The sequence below is a fragment of the Rhipicephalus sanguineus genome, chromosome 8 (assembly GCF_013339695.2).
Source record: "Rhipicephalus sanguineus isolate Rsan-2018 chromosome 8, BIME_Rsan_1.4, whole genome shotgun sequence".
Classification (NCBI taxonomy): Eukaryota; Metazoa; Arthropoda; class Arachnida; order Ixodida; family Ixodidae; genus Rhipicephalus; species Rhipicephalus sanguineus.
Window position 1 is genome coordinate 37,523,397 of NC_051183.1, and position 17,298 is coordinate 37,540,694.

General features: G+C 48.8%; 1 protein-coding gene across 2 annotated transcripts in view; it reads left to right on the forward strand.

Moving 5' to 3' along the window:
* Positions 1 to 16,124, forward strand: part of LOC119401736 (venom metalloproteinase antarease-like TtrivMP_A) — a 94,368-nt gene extending 78,244 nt beyond the window's left edge. For both annotated transcript variants that reach the window (XM_037668679.2, XM_037668678.2), the window contains 3 exons: positions 5,371 to 5,509; positions 10,033 to 10,173; positions 15,678 to 16,124. In XM_037668679.2, the coding sequence (XP_037524607.2) occupies positions 5,371 to 5,509; positions 10,033 to 10,173; positions 15,678 to 15,863 (466 nt within the window). In that variant the 3' untranslated portion in view covers positions 15,864 to 16,124. The remainder of the gene's footprint in view (positions 1 to 5,370; positions 5,510 to 10,032; positions 10,174 to 15,677) is intronic.
* The last annotated feature ends 1,174 nt before the right edge of the window (positions 16,125 to 17,298 follow it).

The window sequence follows — 17,298 nt, forward strand, 5'->3', positions numbered from 1 at the left end:
AAGCATGGGTTGTAAAGCTAAGAACCGGCAAGTAGCCATCCGCTACGAGTCTTGTGTGCAACAAGCACTTCCGCGACGAAGACTTTTGTTACTGCGTCGGGCCTGCGATGCTCGGTGAGTAGCAGACAGCGCACACTGAGACGATGGCTCGCGCGCGCTTCCCGCCGGCAAATGATGCTTATCTGCCACAGGATGGTAAAAGCGCTACCTTTTACCACGTGCGATGCCATTCAGAACCCTCCAATGCGACCTCTTGATCGTCGGCCCCGTGCTCAGCGTCCACAAAATCGGCTGCGGATGCGCAAGTCATTGTTTAGATACGATGAATTAAAAAACGCACAGGGTCCCTTATGCATTCGTTACAGATGACTAGAAGGCGAAAGCCATCTTCTTCTTGTCAGTCGATGTACTGATTCTCCCGCGCCCCCCTCCAAAAGCGTTCTGTGCCTAACGCGGTTTTGCACGGCCTCCGTGACCGATCACGGAGGCAATGCAAAGCGACCATGACGTGTGAATACGTCATCATGTGACGTCATAATGACGCTACTATTTTGGCGATCTGTGACGCCATGATGACGTCATATGGTGACACCATCACGTGACGATTATGTTTTGCATCACTCGTGTTGACGCCGCCGACGCGGGACACCGACGGGCAATCTTCCCATTTGATGAGGCATACATTGCTTCATAAGCTACATAAATTTTGCATTGCCTCCGTGATCGGCCCACCGACCAACCCCATGTACTTTCTTGAAGCCTCATTGATTTACGTGGGAAAGATGCCACCCTGTTGGCGTTAGACACGACACTGCTGCCAAAATTGCTGGGGTACTCGCCAAATAATTACTATCCTGTTTTGCGGCTGCTGGTTGCTGCAATAACTTCTATTTTATTCACCGCTATTTCAAGTTCATGTGGGTCCTGTTCACAGCCGACGTTTGCAGAACAAGTTCGGCAAACGTTACTGTATTTTATTTCTTTCCCTAGGCGTCGCATGCTACTACATGCTCGGTCTCGTAGACTGTTTCTTCTTCCACCAGCAATCTCGAAGTGGTGAAGCTTTGGTCTGTGAATTTGTTGATGACAGAGAGCGGCAAGTTCACTGGAATGCAAACGGAACGATAATTAAGGAGCATTAAAAAAAGGCGTCGCATTTGCTCACGTTTCGTGTGAGCACCAAACGAAACGAATGCGCTTAATAAAGAAACAGAAGCAGCGGCATTTGCCCGCTGAGAAGACCGATCAATACGCAATGCGAGACAACTTGTCAAATGACATTGAAACGTACCCGAATTTAGACCGAAAAAGAAAAAAAAAGCACTGAATCGTCGGCACGGCAGATCACAATGCCATGCGCACCGAAGCCGCAGTTGTAAGGAAATTGTTTTTGAACTGCTCTGATAGCGTCCGAGCAACAGTAGTTGCTTGTTTACTCACAAGTTCTCATATTTTGCGGCCTAAAGTTCACAGCGCGGTGCCAAAACGCGCTCGTAGCAAAAGCGAAACCATCAGTACGAACATACATGCAGACGCTCATACATGCAGAGGCGCCGTCAGTCGTCGCGAACCCGTGCGATCGCTGGCTTGAGGCTTCTTTCTGTTATGCTCCGTTTGGTTATGCAGGCAGTCTACTCTAACGAGATATTTCACATAGTTTGCACTCAGCGAGTGACTACCTTTCACGCAAGAGGCCGGTTCAGGGGTCTCCAACGCGGTGACCGCGTGAAGCGGGTGCTCGGTTTTCTGCAAAGAGACAGTGACTGTAGACTATCTTGTGCTTTCAGTTCGTCGAAAATGATTATTTTGGCATTAAAGAACACAGTTCATTTCGAAAGTACTTACAGAAATGCCCTGGAAGGCTTCCGCGAGGTGTTTTTGTAGAGCGCCGACAGCAAAACCTATGGGGAGCGCGCCGGCGGTATCCTGCCTAGCACGCAATAGAGGCGCGTCCGATAGAGGGCGACTCCGTAACTCCTCGAGGCCAATATGCTACTTTGGGTAGCAGAGGTGCGCATAGACGTCAGACTCTGGAGTTTCCAAGACGTGTGGCGCCACCTGTCGGAGAAGTATTGAGTAGTGCATAGACCGACTCCCTCGCACAGTTTGGTATGGGACCAGGTGCAACTAGCGAGTGCGAAACAACGATTGAGCTTAATATCGCGGGTGTATGCGCATTTAAGACACAGAACGAAAGCTGTGAATTCCTCTCCGCTAGTCGGACGCGCCACCGTACCGTCGTGAAGTGCCTGCTGGATCACTCGCCAGAACGACGGCGAAAACCGCAGCAGACGAGACCCCTCCGCACGCTACGAAGAAACGCCGCAAAAGACGCACTGTTGCGTTGTGAATTGCCACGGACGTAAAAAACTGAATAACAACGTTCAGTTTTACCGATTTCCATAGTTGTCGTACGAAGAAGAAAGGCGAGAGCGCTGGATATGGGATATTGCGAGCGTGTTCGGTAAGCGAAGTACCCGCGTTCTCCACAGCCGGTCGCATGAGAAAGTGTGATAATGTTGCTCTGCTGTTGTTTTGCGTAGCCCTGATGGAGAACCGTGGTAACCTGAAGCTCAGCAGAGGCTCTGACCGCAGTGCTTGTCGTGTAACACGAAGTGAGCAGCTAGAGGCAGTCTGAAGACGCGTGATACACACACCGCGACGAGTTGGTCGTCGCAACACATCATCGCGGACGTACGTTTTGAAGGCTCAGAGTTCTGGTTCTAACTAGCTAACACGTGCGCCATACAAGTAAATCGCAGAATGTTGGTCGTGACCACCTTCAGGTTTGTTTCGCCCGTGTCCTCCGTGGTTGCCGTAGCTATCTCGGAGGCCACGGTTTTGCCTTTGGTTGTACCCCGCGAAAGTGGACGCACGTATCCCCATTTGCAGTACACACAAACGGAAGACGACCATCAAGAGACCATTTGAGGATGCGTAAAAAACAGTCCAATGCACAGGAAGCGAGAGATGAATTAACGGAGAATGCAACTGCAAAGGCGAAAATCGCCGGGCCCATTCGTCCCTGATGAACGGAGTTTTGTGCCTCTGATCGTAAGATGCATAGCTAAGTAAATTGATCGTGTATGTACTTTATCGCTGTGGCATTACGTATATACCCGATTTTAACGCATTTAGGCGCTAGAGAACGGATGTCGGAGGGCTTGCCTCGAATTCGATGTCGTGTGATGCTCGCTTGTACTTGCGAGTTGCAGCGCGCGGGAATAACTAAAACTTATTTTGCATTGTACTCGTAGTTCGCTTTGATCAGTTTCCTTTATTTCTGAAGCGTGGATTGGCGGAAGAAGCTTTCCAGGTCCTTGATTTTCAGGAAACGGTGCCTCGACACCAACGAAAGAGGAGGGATATATTGTGGCCTATGCACATTCGCTTGCGGACGGCTCTGTTTGCACTACCCAGTTAGTGCCAGGGCTGCGATGAGGGCGCTGGTGGCGGTGTTTTTCGCAGCGCCGCCTGGGCAGAGTCTGACGTCTATAGGTCTGGCTAGCAACCATGGCTATGTCGCGAAGACTTACTCCGTTTTTGCAGGCGACATGCCTACCGGGTCAGCGGCCGACATGTTTCTCGTGTCGAAGACCGGTGATTTACTTTAATGTGCATGACTAGTGTCAATCCAGTTCGCTGCAGCGGCGCCATCGAGAAATACAAAAATTGGACCCGGTTTCAGCTTCTCCGCAACGCATGGTTGCTAGCGGCGTTTCAAAGACAGATGTGCAACTCTGCTACCTAAAGGTAGCATGTACAGTAACTCTACACTGCGTGAGATATGGACGCCATCTGGCAATATATCGGGAAACATGAGCTTGTGTAGAGGGTTTCCTTCCTCCGTGGCAGAGGGCGTTCGTCGGCGCGCATAGCATGGTATTTTTCAGCGCAGCCGCATTTTTCAACGCAGCCGCAGCTTAAGAAACTAGGTTCTTTAGAATTATGTATCTATGTATTTTCTATTAAAGGAACACACCACCTAATACTTACCTCGTGATGTTGCGCCTCAGATATGCGTAATATTTACTTTTTGATCGACAACGTTCACAAGTATGAACAGCCGTACCAGTTCAAGATGGGTGGGCGGTAAGCAAGTGGTTCAACTTTGGCCAGGTGGCTGAATCGAGTGACAGACAGATAGACAGACCAAACTTTCTGCGTTCAAGTTCCCCAAGAAAGACTATCGTCTTTAAAACAGCAGAAAGGAAAGCATAGAGCTCAAAATAGATAATCGCGAAACAAATGAGATAACCAAAAGAAAAGAACAGAAAATGATAGAAAACATCACATAATCACACGAAAAGAGTACACAAGATAAACACGAAGTAAACACTGGCGAATCAATGCTCCGCAGTTCGCCCAACATTCACTCGGGGTGGAACTAGCTTCGATTTTTTTAGGAGCGAAGCTCCTTATAGCGGCACCCGTTCGTCCCCGTCGTAGTAGTGTGTAACCAGTCTTAAAAACGGAGGGGTCGTGCACACATGAAGGCTCCCTAAAGACAATGCGCTGCGACAGTACGTGATATGTATCGCCCTCTCCTCTCCTACTCTTCCCCCTCTTTCTCCTCTCCTGCAGTACCCCCCCCCCCCCTATGCGCCCGATCTCACGTCGGTGATGATGTACTGGGCAGAATTCACGGAAGATTCACGGTTTACCGATGAACCTCCGCAGCTTCGCCCACTCATCATCATTCACTCCGTGGATATGCTGTGATTTTTTTCTTTGCTGCCAGGTGCCTCAAGGACGGTAGTTGCGCGCGGGCATGACTTTATCTGGCCGCCAAAAAATAGCGGTTTCCCCTCCATTTTCTTTATTTCTTTGTGCTCCATGCTGGCTTGGCAGCCGGCTTTGCTAAGGCCGATAAGGTTGGCGGATTGCATCGCCTGAGAATTCTCTGTTTTTCATTATGGATCTTTCTCTCTCTCTCTCTCTCGTTTCAATGACAGTATGCTGTCAGTATGGAAGTCAAATGAATAGAAAGAAAGAGCTTCGTAAGTTGCGAACGGTGGGAAGGTAAACCAGAATATAAATATCTGATTTGCTGCCCTGAAAAGGGAATTGGTAAGGAAAGAGAGAACTGCGAAAAAGACGGTGACAGAGCTGACCAGTGAAGGCAGTAAATTGAAGGCTCCTAGATCAAGAGACAGTTTCTTTTTCAGGACAACGAGGTAAAAATTTCAGCGCACATTGAAGGGCGAAATGGCAGTACAACCAAGCTTGCAAGGGCACATACAGGGTGTTGACCAATTCTGTCCTCTCTTACCGCACTACTTTCAGTTTGGCAGCTATGCACGATACAGTTTGGAAGACGGAAAATCGTTTCTTGTTTCGTTATGGTACCCAGAGTGTATTGTTTTTCAGACTGGCAGGATTTGCTTGCTGGCAAACTTCAAAAGCAGGATACAAGCTAGATGATGTATTCCCTGGAATGGTGGTCGACTTACAGGCGTTCTGCAAGGAAGCCATACAAGAACGAGATGCCACCATCGAGTCAGCTACGGTGAGAAAAATATTTCTACAACGCAGTCACTTCTTGTCGTCACTGCGTTCTCTTATCTTTACCATATTGCAACGCACGTATCTGTTAAGCTTTCTTTCATCGTTACTAAAAGGATCATCGCAACCTTTAGTACTATTCTAAAGCTTTAAGGTTTCAAAGCTCTACACACCCAAGCAAACAGTATCTTGTTTCAGTAGTGTTCCACCATTGGATGAACTCAATCAGAGACACGGCTAAAACAATAAGCAGGCTTCAGTGTTTCATACTGCTGTGACTCAATTACTGAAATTGCGTCTATTTTGTTTACTACGATGGGGTTGTCAATAGATACAAGAAATCGCAATCACGCCCATAGACAGTATTGGTAGTTATTTTCGTCTAGGCACGGCTGAAGTCAACTTTGCAAAATTCTTTCCGAAAGTTTATCGGTCATGAAGGCCACGGGGATCACCACGAAGTCTTCGACGTTGATTCCTGGCATAGGCGCGCGCAGGGTTCTCCATTAGGGGCGGGGGGGTGGGGCCGAATCTCACCGCTGCACCCCCACCTCTCATTCGTTCGAGTTCGAAAGAAAAAGAGCGTCGCGGTGCATGCAAAAATGTAAATGAAACGATGAAGTGCTTCCCACAATGGCCTGCCTTTCGTCCACCGCTTTCCGGAGGTAAAAATGGGAAGTAAGCAACATCAGTGATTCTTGGCAGCCATTAAGGTCAAAAACCTACATGGCGATAACCTTGCGCCTTAAAGGATAACAGGACAGGTCCGACTGAACAACGGTATGAGAGGGACTTGGCGCCCCCTTCAGGTGACAAAGGATACAAAGGGGGGGGGGGTCTTTTGTCCCCCTCGTGCGCACGCTATATGGTTCCCTGTTTCCATTATTTGGGAATGCAAATAACCGTTTCTTCTTCTCATTTCAAGTTCAACGTATACTTGTTTCCTGCAGGTGTTTACCGTGTTTTAGTACTCCTCAGGGAGATTACGGATATATTATGTGTAGTATGATCCGATACGGGGGCGCTCCTTTCGTAACTTAAGTCGCTGCTCGCCCGCATGCGCCACTAACGCCCGCTTCTAGAATAGTTTCGTCAGTGATTCGTTTGGCAGCTCTTGTAGCGTCTGCAATCATAAGTGGCTTGCCTCAGACCATGGGAAGACTGTCTGCCACGTCTCGTGGCGGTGCATTAGGAATCCAAGGGATTTAGCTAAGTTATATCGGCAGAACTGTAGAGAGAGAGACAGAGAGAGAGATGTGATGCGAAACTGTAAGATCCAGGAGTCCTTGCACCATCCGGGAAAACAGGGACAAGCGAAACTTGGCGTGTGCGTGCCTGACGTGCTACTTCTCTTTCTTTCTTTCTTTCTTTCTTTCTTTCTTTCTTTCTTTCTTTCTTTCTTTCTTTCTTTCTTTCTTTCTTTCTTTCTTTCTTTCTTTCTTTCTTTCTTTCTTTCTTTCTTTCTTTCTTTCTTTCTTTCTTTCTTTCTTTCTTTCTTTCTTTCTTTCTTTCTTTCTTTCTTTCTTGTTATTGAATTGTGGAATGCTTCCTCCTAACTCTTTCCTGCCTTCATGCCGTGAATTGGACCTTCATCCACGTGCATCCTCAGGATTTCGGGACATGTACATGTCGCGCAACCTCTCGGCGGCGGCCGGACGCGCCGCCGTAACTGGATGGGAAGCACGCAAAAAAAAAACACATCTTACGAACGAAATATGATATTGAAAACGACTCCCGGTTTGAGATACTAGGGAACCACTAGAATATTTTAGGCGTAGTTTTAATAACGTGGCAAAAAGCGCCTATCTTCCCACGCAATTTGAAGATTTTACCACACAGCCTATGAGAGCTGCCTCAATTTAGACGCATTTCGGCCTCTTTCAACTTCGATTGCAAAGCTCAGAGAAGACGTTTCAAAGATGACTCCCGGCTTTAGATTGGCTGAGAAGCGCTCTTTGAATTAATATGCTACTTCATTATGTAATTAAAGCCATGTAACTTCCTCGGTCGTTTTTGTCGCCCTTATTCTTGTTGTTTCCAAAGCCCACATTGATCCCACATTGTATCGGGGTGTGTCGGAACAGCTCGCGGTGCTGACAAAGTTTTTGAATACGACGCTAGGGAGCGTGTGCGGGAGAGCGAGACGAAGAGGGTGCTTCAATGCCTCAATGAATTCGCTTCACCACTGGTGCGCTTCACGCTTCACCAATTTTAAATTCTGTAGTGGCATCTGGTGGCAGCTTTCTCAACTACGTCAATGTCCTCAATTCTTGGTCATGGTTTAGCAGCACAACACTTCAATTACTACGGGCCACAACGACGGTCATGCTTTCATATCCATTCAACAATGAAATGTGACAACGTGGAATGACAAGTGGCCAAGATGAAATATCAAATTGTCATCTCAGAAATGGCTGATCACCGACAAGTCCATGCACGATCGAGAGAGCATTGATTATCGGATAACGGTGTATGCAAGTGCAGATGTGACCAGCGCACATTCGAAGGTCGCCTTTATTTGCATTCGCGGTTTTTTTCTTCTTTTTTTTTTGTGGTCACATCTACAACGCCACGACACTTGTGAGGCAATGCAAGCTTCACTTAAATAACTAGTACAGAGAAGTGTATGGCACAACTTGCCATGTCTTATCCGGGGGTGCAACTCCCGCTCTTGGATCAAGTCCAGTGGACGGTCAAGGTCAGTAGACCCCTGGACGAACGACTCCAGCAATAGAGGCTACAAGATAACCTGTCATGAGTAAGAGCCCTTCGCAAGAAGACGACGACGAAATTTTTGAAACGTTCGAAACAGCGCGAGCGCGCGCACCATGAGGTGGAGAAGCCCGAGGCGGCACGTGACCCGAGCTGTGAAGGGGACGCAAGGAACCACGCTCTGGGATTGTCTACGTGGACTTGCCAGGAGAAGGTTGTCCCGCCAGCAAGCGCACTGGCGACGGGAGCGGCAGGAGTGCGACTCGGCAGCCTGTGACGCGGACGTCCTGAGACGTGGCCGGAGACCTCGACCCGGTTCGAGTGAGGCTGCTCGGGATGCAGCAACCGCGCGCAGCCATCACCGACGTTCCTGGCGCAAGCCCCCTTCGAAGCAAGCCGCCGAAGACAGTCCCCGGTGGGCCACGTCGGCTCTTAGCACCGGGCATCAGCGACCGCCGCTAGGCCTAACCTCGGAGGCCTCCGCCACGTCAGCGACGACGTCATGCGATGACGATGACGGACGACGATTCGACAGCGGCAAGGACGGCAGTGGTCGTCAAGAAGGTCGAGGTCACCGACTAGGACACGACGCGACCGATCCCGGACATCGACGGGAAACGCATCAACGGTACCAAGTAAGGTTGGCCCGAGGCATAAGCAGCACAAGGCTAGAGCGCTATAGAGCCACCTGACTTTTTCTTTTTTGGGACAGTTTAGTTTGTAGTGTGTTTTGTGTGTAGCTCTAGTTGGAATTTGCAGTCTCTTTTGGTATTTGTTTGGTATATTCTTTGTGTATCCTATAGAGTGTCGTGCGTGTGCTCATTAATTGTGTTTTGCCGTTAAGAGTCCTGTCTGAATCCATCACCCGCAACCACCCGAATACGTGACATAACCCTTCCTCCAATTCCTTAAATAAATGTCTAACATATCTTTCTCGTCGTGCCCAATAGAGTTTGCCGCTATTTCGTAATATTGCTGCCGCGTTAAACCACACTTTAAATATGCATACGCGCATCATTAATGAATAACGCAATCACGCCAGAAATGTCCTTGCTTTGAGTAGATGCCAGTAGAAGTTGGGTCTGCCTGAATCATTTCTTTTACCAGTTAAGCTCTTTAAGCCGGCCGTAAAAACTTTGGTGTGTACATAAAACTATCGTCATCATGAACGGGTATGTACCACAGATATTAGGCAGATCTCACTACTCACCGCTGGTCCACTAAAAATGAAAAAGGCAACAGAAGGGCGGGAAACACCAATTAACATAATCAGTTTTGAGAAAAGCTTTAATAAACAGTCGGGATCAACCCAGGGATAAACACCGTGGCCGCTCGTTTTAGCTTCGCTGAAGCTTCTGTACGAAGTGCTTCAGCGGTACGTAATACGAGAGATTACTAGGAAACCGGAAAAGCAACGGCGGCTGCGAGAAGATCCCGAAGCGATGGAAGCCCTACGCGAACGACGACGCGCCCGTGGATCTATGGGAGGTGCGAACGGTCGGTTTCATCGCGAGTTTCTGTCTCTGGAGTTTGGACATCCGTGTCGAGTCTTTGACTCCGTGTGCTTTCGCTTGAACCACTCTGCGCTGAGAAGCAATCTAGAAACAACCTAGCACCACCTAGCTAAGGCCTAGCAACAACCTAAAACAACCCGATTAGACTTCAGAATCGTCCAGCGTCGCTGTTTCAAGCCTTGCTCGACTTAGTGCAAACTTCGGCGTTTTTTTTTTTTTCACGATAGACACCTTCTGATATGAGACCCTCTCACTTATATTTATGAGTTGACTTTCTTTTCTTTTTCTCGCGTATATGAAGGTTATCGAGAAAACATGCAAGGTTCAGTGCATGTACTACAAACTACAATTGATGACAGCAAGCGGATACAACTACTACCAACGAATGAGATACTACAAGCTTGTCAACGCACTTGACTACACAGCGTGTGCTGCAAAGAAGGTATGGGCAGCACTGGTATTTGGAACTGCTTTCGATCGCATGCCGTTTATTTTGAGTGACAGAAAGGACGCGAGGGCACAAACAATAACATGCATGAGCCTCTATGTACCCCCTGCATGGATTCGTTAGTTGCGCTTTATTGCACAGACGCTAGAAAGGCTACGACGTGCGAGACAATGGGTGGTGCTCAGGGAAAAAGGATATTGGGAGTAATAAGATAAACAGAACTTTCCCTTACAGTTTATTTAACAGGCTCTCGGTCTATAAAAACCCGAAGACGTCTCCTACACGCTATACGGTAGGGTAAGTGGGAATTAGAGAAAGAGCGAGTCACAGCTTCTTGATGCAATGCTGAGAAATTTCTCTGCACCACCTTTTGGTTCTAGGATAAGGTGACTCTGCCAAAACATTTATTTAGTAAGCATGAATTTCTTAAGCAATGTATGTATGGAAAAACTTTATTTAGGTCCGTCGGGGCGTGAACTAGCACGTAGCGGGCCGCTCCCACGTCGGGACAGATAGGCCTAACCTGTCCGCCACGTCGTGGGCCCGTTGGACTGCCCATAGCTGCGTCCTGAAATCCGTACTGCGTAGCGCAGCATCCCACTTTGACGATGTAACGTTTTGAACCCGTAACGCAGGGCACCGCCAGAGCATATGATCTAAGCTGGCAAAGTCTGAGCAAAGCGCGCACGTGTTTGACGTCTGAATTTCTGGGTAAATTTTGTGCAAGAGTGCGGGACTGGGATATGCCCCGACCTGCAGGAGTCTGAGCGTCAATGCCTGAGGCCTGTTCAGTTTACTGTGCGGTGGCGGATACTTTCGCCTCCTCAGATAAAAGTTCTTGCAAAGTTCATTGTACGTCGTTGGGGGATCTTTGCTGTCAACAACCTCATCGTCATGCCGTTCAGTAGCTACGCGGTCGACGACTCCTCGCGCAGCTCTATGGGCCTTCTCGTTGAGGTTGGACGGAGCGCCCTTGATCTGTCCCATGTGAGCTGGGAACCAGACGATTGTGTGTTGTTGTACCTCCTTATTTCGCAGGATCCGCAAGGCTGATTCTGAGATGGTGCCCCTACCGAATGCTCGAACTGCTGATCTCGAGTCACTGTATATTGTTGTTCTCCCGTCGTCTAGCAGGGCCAAGGCTATTGCGACCTGTTCGGCAACCTCAGCCGTTGTGGTCCGGACCGACGAGGAGTTTGTAATAATGCCATCTTGATCAACAGTGACTGCAACGAATGCTTTTCCGTTTGGGTACCGTGCAGCGTCAACGAAACAGCAACTCCGGGCATGTGCATGGGCACTCTCCAGGAGGGCTTTAGCCCTAGCCCGTCGTCTGCCTACATTGTATTCAGGGTGAACATTCCGAGGTATGGGTGCCACGGTAATACGCTCTCTTTGTTCTCGAGGAACGCTGCAGTAGCGGGTATCGATTTCTGTCGGGTGAACTCCAAGCTCTTTCAGGATGTTTCTCCCGGCACTGGTGGTAGAAAGTCTCGTGAACTGCGCCCTCTCTTGTGACTCAGCTATCTCTTCCAGCGTGTTGTGCACGCCGAGGTGAAGCAGCCTCTCCGAGCACGTATACATGGGAAGCCCGAGGGCTCTCTTCACCGCTTTTCTTATCAACGTGTTCAATTTGTCCCGCTCCGACCTCTGCCAGTTGTGCATTGCCGCTACGTAGGTGACGTGACACATCACGAAAGCATGCACCAACCTGATGAGGTTGTCCTCGCATAGTCCTTGCTGCCGGTTAGCAACCCTTCTTATCAACCTCAGGGCGTTGTCTGTTTTCCTTGTAAGCTTCAGTACAGTCTGGTTATTTGAACCGTTTGACTCAATCATCATACCCAGAACGCGGAGGGTGTCCACCCTGGGAATGATACCACCCTCACTTGTCCTTAGAGTGATGTCGATGTCCTCTACAGGCCTCCAACATTTCGGTTTAGGGCCCCTGCGCTTGGGGCTGTAAAGTAGCAGCTCTGATTTCCGCGGTGAGCATCGGAGTCCAGTAGGTCTGAGGTAGCTTTCTGTGACCTCGATGGCATCTTGAAGCGCAGTTTCCAAATGGCCATCGCTGCCCCCGGTGCACCATATGGTGACGTCGTCTGCATATATAGTATGATTAATGCCGTCGACCTCCGAGAGTTTTTTGGACAGACCAATCATGGCGAGGTTAAAGAGGGTCGGGGATATGACCGACCCCTGTGGCGTACCTTTAGAACCAAGTTTAACAAAGTCTGAAACGAGGTCTCCCACTTTGAGGGTGGCTTCTCTGCCCGCCAAAAAGGATCTCGTGTAGTCATAAAAGTTCTTGCCCAGACCAAGGCTCGAGATCGTTCCCAAAACATAGGAGCGTAGGATGTTGTCGAAAGCCTTCTCCAAGTCAAGGCCAAGAATGGCTCTCGTGTCCCTCGTGTTGCGATCAATGATCTGATTCTTGATTAGCTTCATGGCATCTTGAGTAGAAAGCCCAGGTCTGAAGCCTATCATGTGGTGGGGATAGACGTCATTGTCTTCCAAGTATCGGGAGAGCCTGTTCAGGATTGCGTGCTCGGCTACCTTGCCCACACACGAAGTGAGCGAGATGGGCCTAAGATTGTCGAGACTGGGTGGCTTTCCAGGCTTGGGAATAAGGATGACGGTGGCCTTCTTCCATAGTGCTGGAACATTTCCGTTGCTCCATGACATGTTGATGAACTCAGTGAGGTGCTCTATTGATTTGTCATCCAGGTTCCTTAGGGCCTTGTTAGTGATCTTGTCTGGACCGGGTGCCGATTTGCCATTTAGGTCGTGTAGGGCTTGCCTGACTTCTTCAACTCCAAACTCTGCGTCCAACTCTGGGTTCTCAACGCCCTCATAATCCTTGAGGGGACGATCATCCATCGGGCTGGAATCCACCTGTAGGTACTTGCTCACAAGCGTCTGTATAACTTCATCGTCCGTGGATTCCTGTCTGGCTGCGTGCAAAATGCGTCCCAGCGTGCTTCGTTGATTCGACTTGGTATTTGTCTCATCTAGCAAGTGCTTGAGGAGGTTCCAGGGCCCGGCACGGCGCATTTGACCATCGATGGAATTACAGACATCGTCCCACTGCTGCCTGGAAAGGACCTTGCAATGCTCCTCTATTGTTTTGTTGACTTCGGCAATCTTCTTGCGAAGCCTTCTGTTGAGACGCTGCCCCTTCCATCTGGACAGGAGGGACCTCTTGGCCTCGATCAGATGTGCTAGTCTGCTATCCATCTTCTCGACCGGGAGGTCCGTGCTAACTTCCTTGGTGGCAGCCTTGACATCTCGTGCAATCTGGTCGGTCCAGCGTTCGAGATCGGGCTTCTCCTCGTCTTCCACATAATCCTCCCTAATCTTGCGAAATTTGTCCCAATCGGTGACCATAAACTTGCGCAGTTTTCTCTGCTCTACCTGCAAGGTCGTGGCCACCCTATCGAAAAATCTCATATGACACGTATGACGCATATCCAATAATCTCGTATGATCATATGAGAACACATATGATTCATATGTGTTCATACGAGATTATTGGATACGAGGCATACGTGTCATATGAGAATTTTCGCTAGGGCAGGATGTAGTGGTCACTACCCAGGTCTATGTTGAGGTTGACCCACTTAGCTGCCGCCGCTCCTCTGACGAAGGTCAAGTCAGGAGTAGTGTCCCTGCTAGCCGACGTACCACATCTAGTGGGGAATGACGGGTCGGTGAGAAGCATCAGGTCCCGGTTGAGCGCCTCTCTCCAGAGATCCTCCCCCTTGTGTGTATCATATGGATAGCCCCAGGTGTGATAGGGAGCATTAAAGTCGCCAGCAATGACCAGCGGGGAGTCTCTGGCGAGCTGTGATGCCCTGGAGACGAGGGTCTTAAAGCGCTGCCTCAAGTCTTTTGGGCTGCTGTAGACATTCAAGATGAAGATGCTCCCCCTACTCACGGGTCCAGGAATGATTTCTATCATTATGTATTCGATTTTACTTGAAGCCACTTGCAGGTCGTGGGTGATATGTGTCAGCCTCTTGCTTATCAAGACACCGACGCCTCTTCCTTCATCGTGCTTTGCAACAGATCGGTAGCCAGGTAGACCTACACTTTCGGTTAGTGTTTCTTGCAGGAGTACCACGTGTGGTTTCTCCTCTTGTGTGCGAATAAATTGCTGCAAGGGGAACCTCTTGTGGAGAAACCCCCTGCAGTTCCATTGCCATATTCTAAAACAATTAGTTTGCTTGGCCATCCTGTGGCTGTTGCTGAATTGGTTCACTGACCATCTCGAAAGCCCTCACGTTCTCACCGGCTGAGGCCATTGCCTGGAGCGGCCGCGGGCCCATTGCCACATTTTCTAGAAACGATTCTATTTTGCAAAAGCGCTGATGGTACCTCTCTTCCATGGTTAGCATGCTGCACTGGAGGTGGGAGACCGTTTCATTCATCTGCTTCACGCTCTCGCTCAGAGAAGAGAGCATCTCGCGAATCTCTGACTTTGCTCTGCTCGCCATTGTCTCCTGCTCTCCACCAATGGCCCTCTTTTTGGCGGGCCTCTCCGCGTCACAGGCGGCCACCACGGGTATCTCCGTCGGTACCGACTCAGCTATTTGCTTGTCTGCCAAGCTAGAGAGCTCTCCCTTGCCTCTCCTAATCTCGGCCATTTCTGCCATGAGTTTTGCTATCGTATTCCTCATCATCTCGTTTTCGCGTTCTAATTGCGCAAGCCTGTCGTTTTCATGCTCTGGCGGCAAACCCTGCGTTACCTGTTTTCCGGTGACGTCTCCACGGACACGATCAGCCCAAGTCGGCTGGAACTTGACGTGCAGTCCTCCTCCGCCTCGGTTACATTGGTAGCTGGAACGCCCCCTGGCCGTGGACGAGGAACTGGAGCGCCCTGTGGACCGGGAGCGCCCTGTCGACCGAGAGCACCCTGTCGACCGGGAACGCCGTCTGCACCTGGAGCGTCCTCTGTGCCCTTGTGTCGAAAGCTGCAAATATTTAATTGTGTCATGCTTTTCGTACAAGGCTTCCATCGATTTTTATTTTTACTTTCGTATGACCTTCGACTTTCCACTTTATAAGACGTGACAACCAGTTAGTGAGAGAGTTTAGGGCTTATTCAATATGAGGCTGCGACGAAAATTTTTCGCTCAATTGTATCCACAGCTTGCATTCCATAATTGGGTCATTCTTCTGAGCATGGGCGTCGGCAGGATTTTGCCTTGGGGGGGAGGGGTTACAAGCCATGTTTCATCGTCGCTTGGTTGGTTGGTTGGGGGGGGGGGCGCTGGTGTGGCTTGGGTGGGGGGCAAGTACTCTTGTGCCTTTATGGGGGCAAGTGCCCCTTTTGCTCCCCCCCCCCCTGCAGTCGCCCATGCTTCTAAGTTAGATTACCATACGTGGCGTAGTTGTTTCACCGATGTCTTTCGGGCTGTTGGTGTGAGTGTAGCGAAAGTGTGTGTATACATTATCTGTAAGAGCACAAGCAAGAGCTTTCTGTTGTTTTTCTTTAGGTTTGCATTCAAGGCGTATGTGTCAATAAACCACCTCCGAAGCAGACAACCGTGCCTCCCGCCACGGTTGCGACCTCAAAGAAGCCCAGTGCTATACCCACTTTAAAGCCAGCTAAAACAACTGCTGGCGAATGCGTCTGCGACTGCACCTCTACGCCACCCACCAGAACTGTTCAGGGACGCTAAATCTTGACGTAACAGATAGTCACAGCACGTGTTTAAACGTCAGCGTATTACCTAAAGAACTCTGTAGCCACTCTGCAAAAGGAAAGTGCTTCGAAAAGACACTCCAGTATACGAGCACCTTGGGGAAGAAAAGAAAAATTATGTAGAGAACAAATGTTGTGCAACTTTAAGACAGCGCACGGACGAGATCCTTTGAGTCACGCGAACGATATGTGATCTCACTCCCCGATCAACACTTTGAAAAATGTTCCGTATGTTTAGCATAAATATTTTTTTATATAACTCTTCTACCCTAACCGTGCGAAGAAACGAAAGTCCTGGATTTTAAAAGCATGTCATTCCTATGGCACACATCAGGAATAGTGGAAGCGTGCGGCTGTAAGAAGTGGCTACGGACAACAAGTGATGAAAAAGAAAACGATTTCCTAACTACTGAATTACTTCTACTGATTTCCTAAGTACTGAAGAGAATGTACACATTGAGTGTCTTACGAAAGAAGACATAACACGTGAAGCTGTGTGTAATTTCACTTGTAATTGTAACACTTGGACTTATAATTGCTTTCATTCATTTCGACATTATCCGTAAAATCTATGCACATCTTTAAGGGTATATCCGTTATGAATGATTCTTCAATAAATCATTAGTTATTTGGGGTTAGCAGTGATATGTTTGTAATGCTACTTTTCATATTGCAGGATGAGAACATTCTCAAGCTGCAGAAAATGAGCAGTGTTTTGCTCACTCTTTTGCTGGTACTCTAAGAGAATAAACAAATATTTTTCTATGTGTAACAGTGTAGATATTGCCATGCCCACTTCTTGTCTTGTTTGGTGTATTCGGGTTTGACCGGCAGGGACAGTTATCAGCGATCTACTACAATCGCGAAGCTTCTCGAACACTGCTTCGCGGACATCGAACTTTCCAGCAATATCGCTGGTGGCGGCGTTATCTCTGGACAAAGCTGCAACATTCCCGTGCGGGGCGCAATCTTAACAAAACGATCTACTGCAATCGCGAAGCATCTCGAACACTGTTTCGCGGACAGCGTCGAGCATTGATAACCGTCCCTGCCGGTGAAACCCGAATACATCAAAACAAGACAAGAAGTGGGCGTGGCAATATCGAAAGCTGATGCGGTATCGCTAAGCCTGGAATATAAGTTGTGTGGAGATTTAGTGACAAATGTGAGATAGATGCGTTACCATTGCCTCTGATTCCGTTCACTTATACTGATTCCTATTAGCCAGAAGTACAGAACAATATTCAGGATTAGTCACCTGTGCTAGCAATATGACGAGTAAATATTGGGGGCCACACATACTTTTTTTTCCACGCTGATGTCCCTGACTCACATGCTTTAATAAAACATGGCTGATCCCTCTGTCATAGGAATCGATATAACACGAAAGTGAAACTTGTCTTCACAGTCGT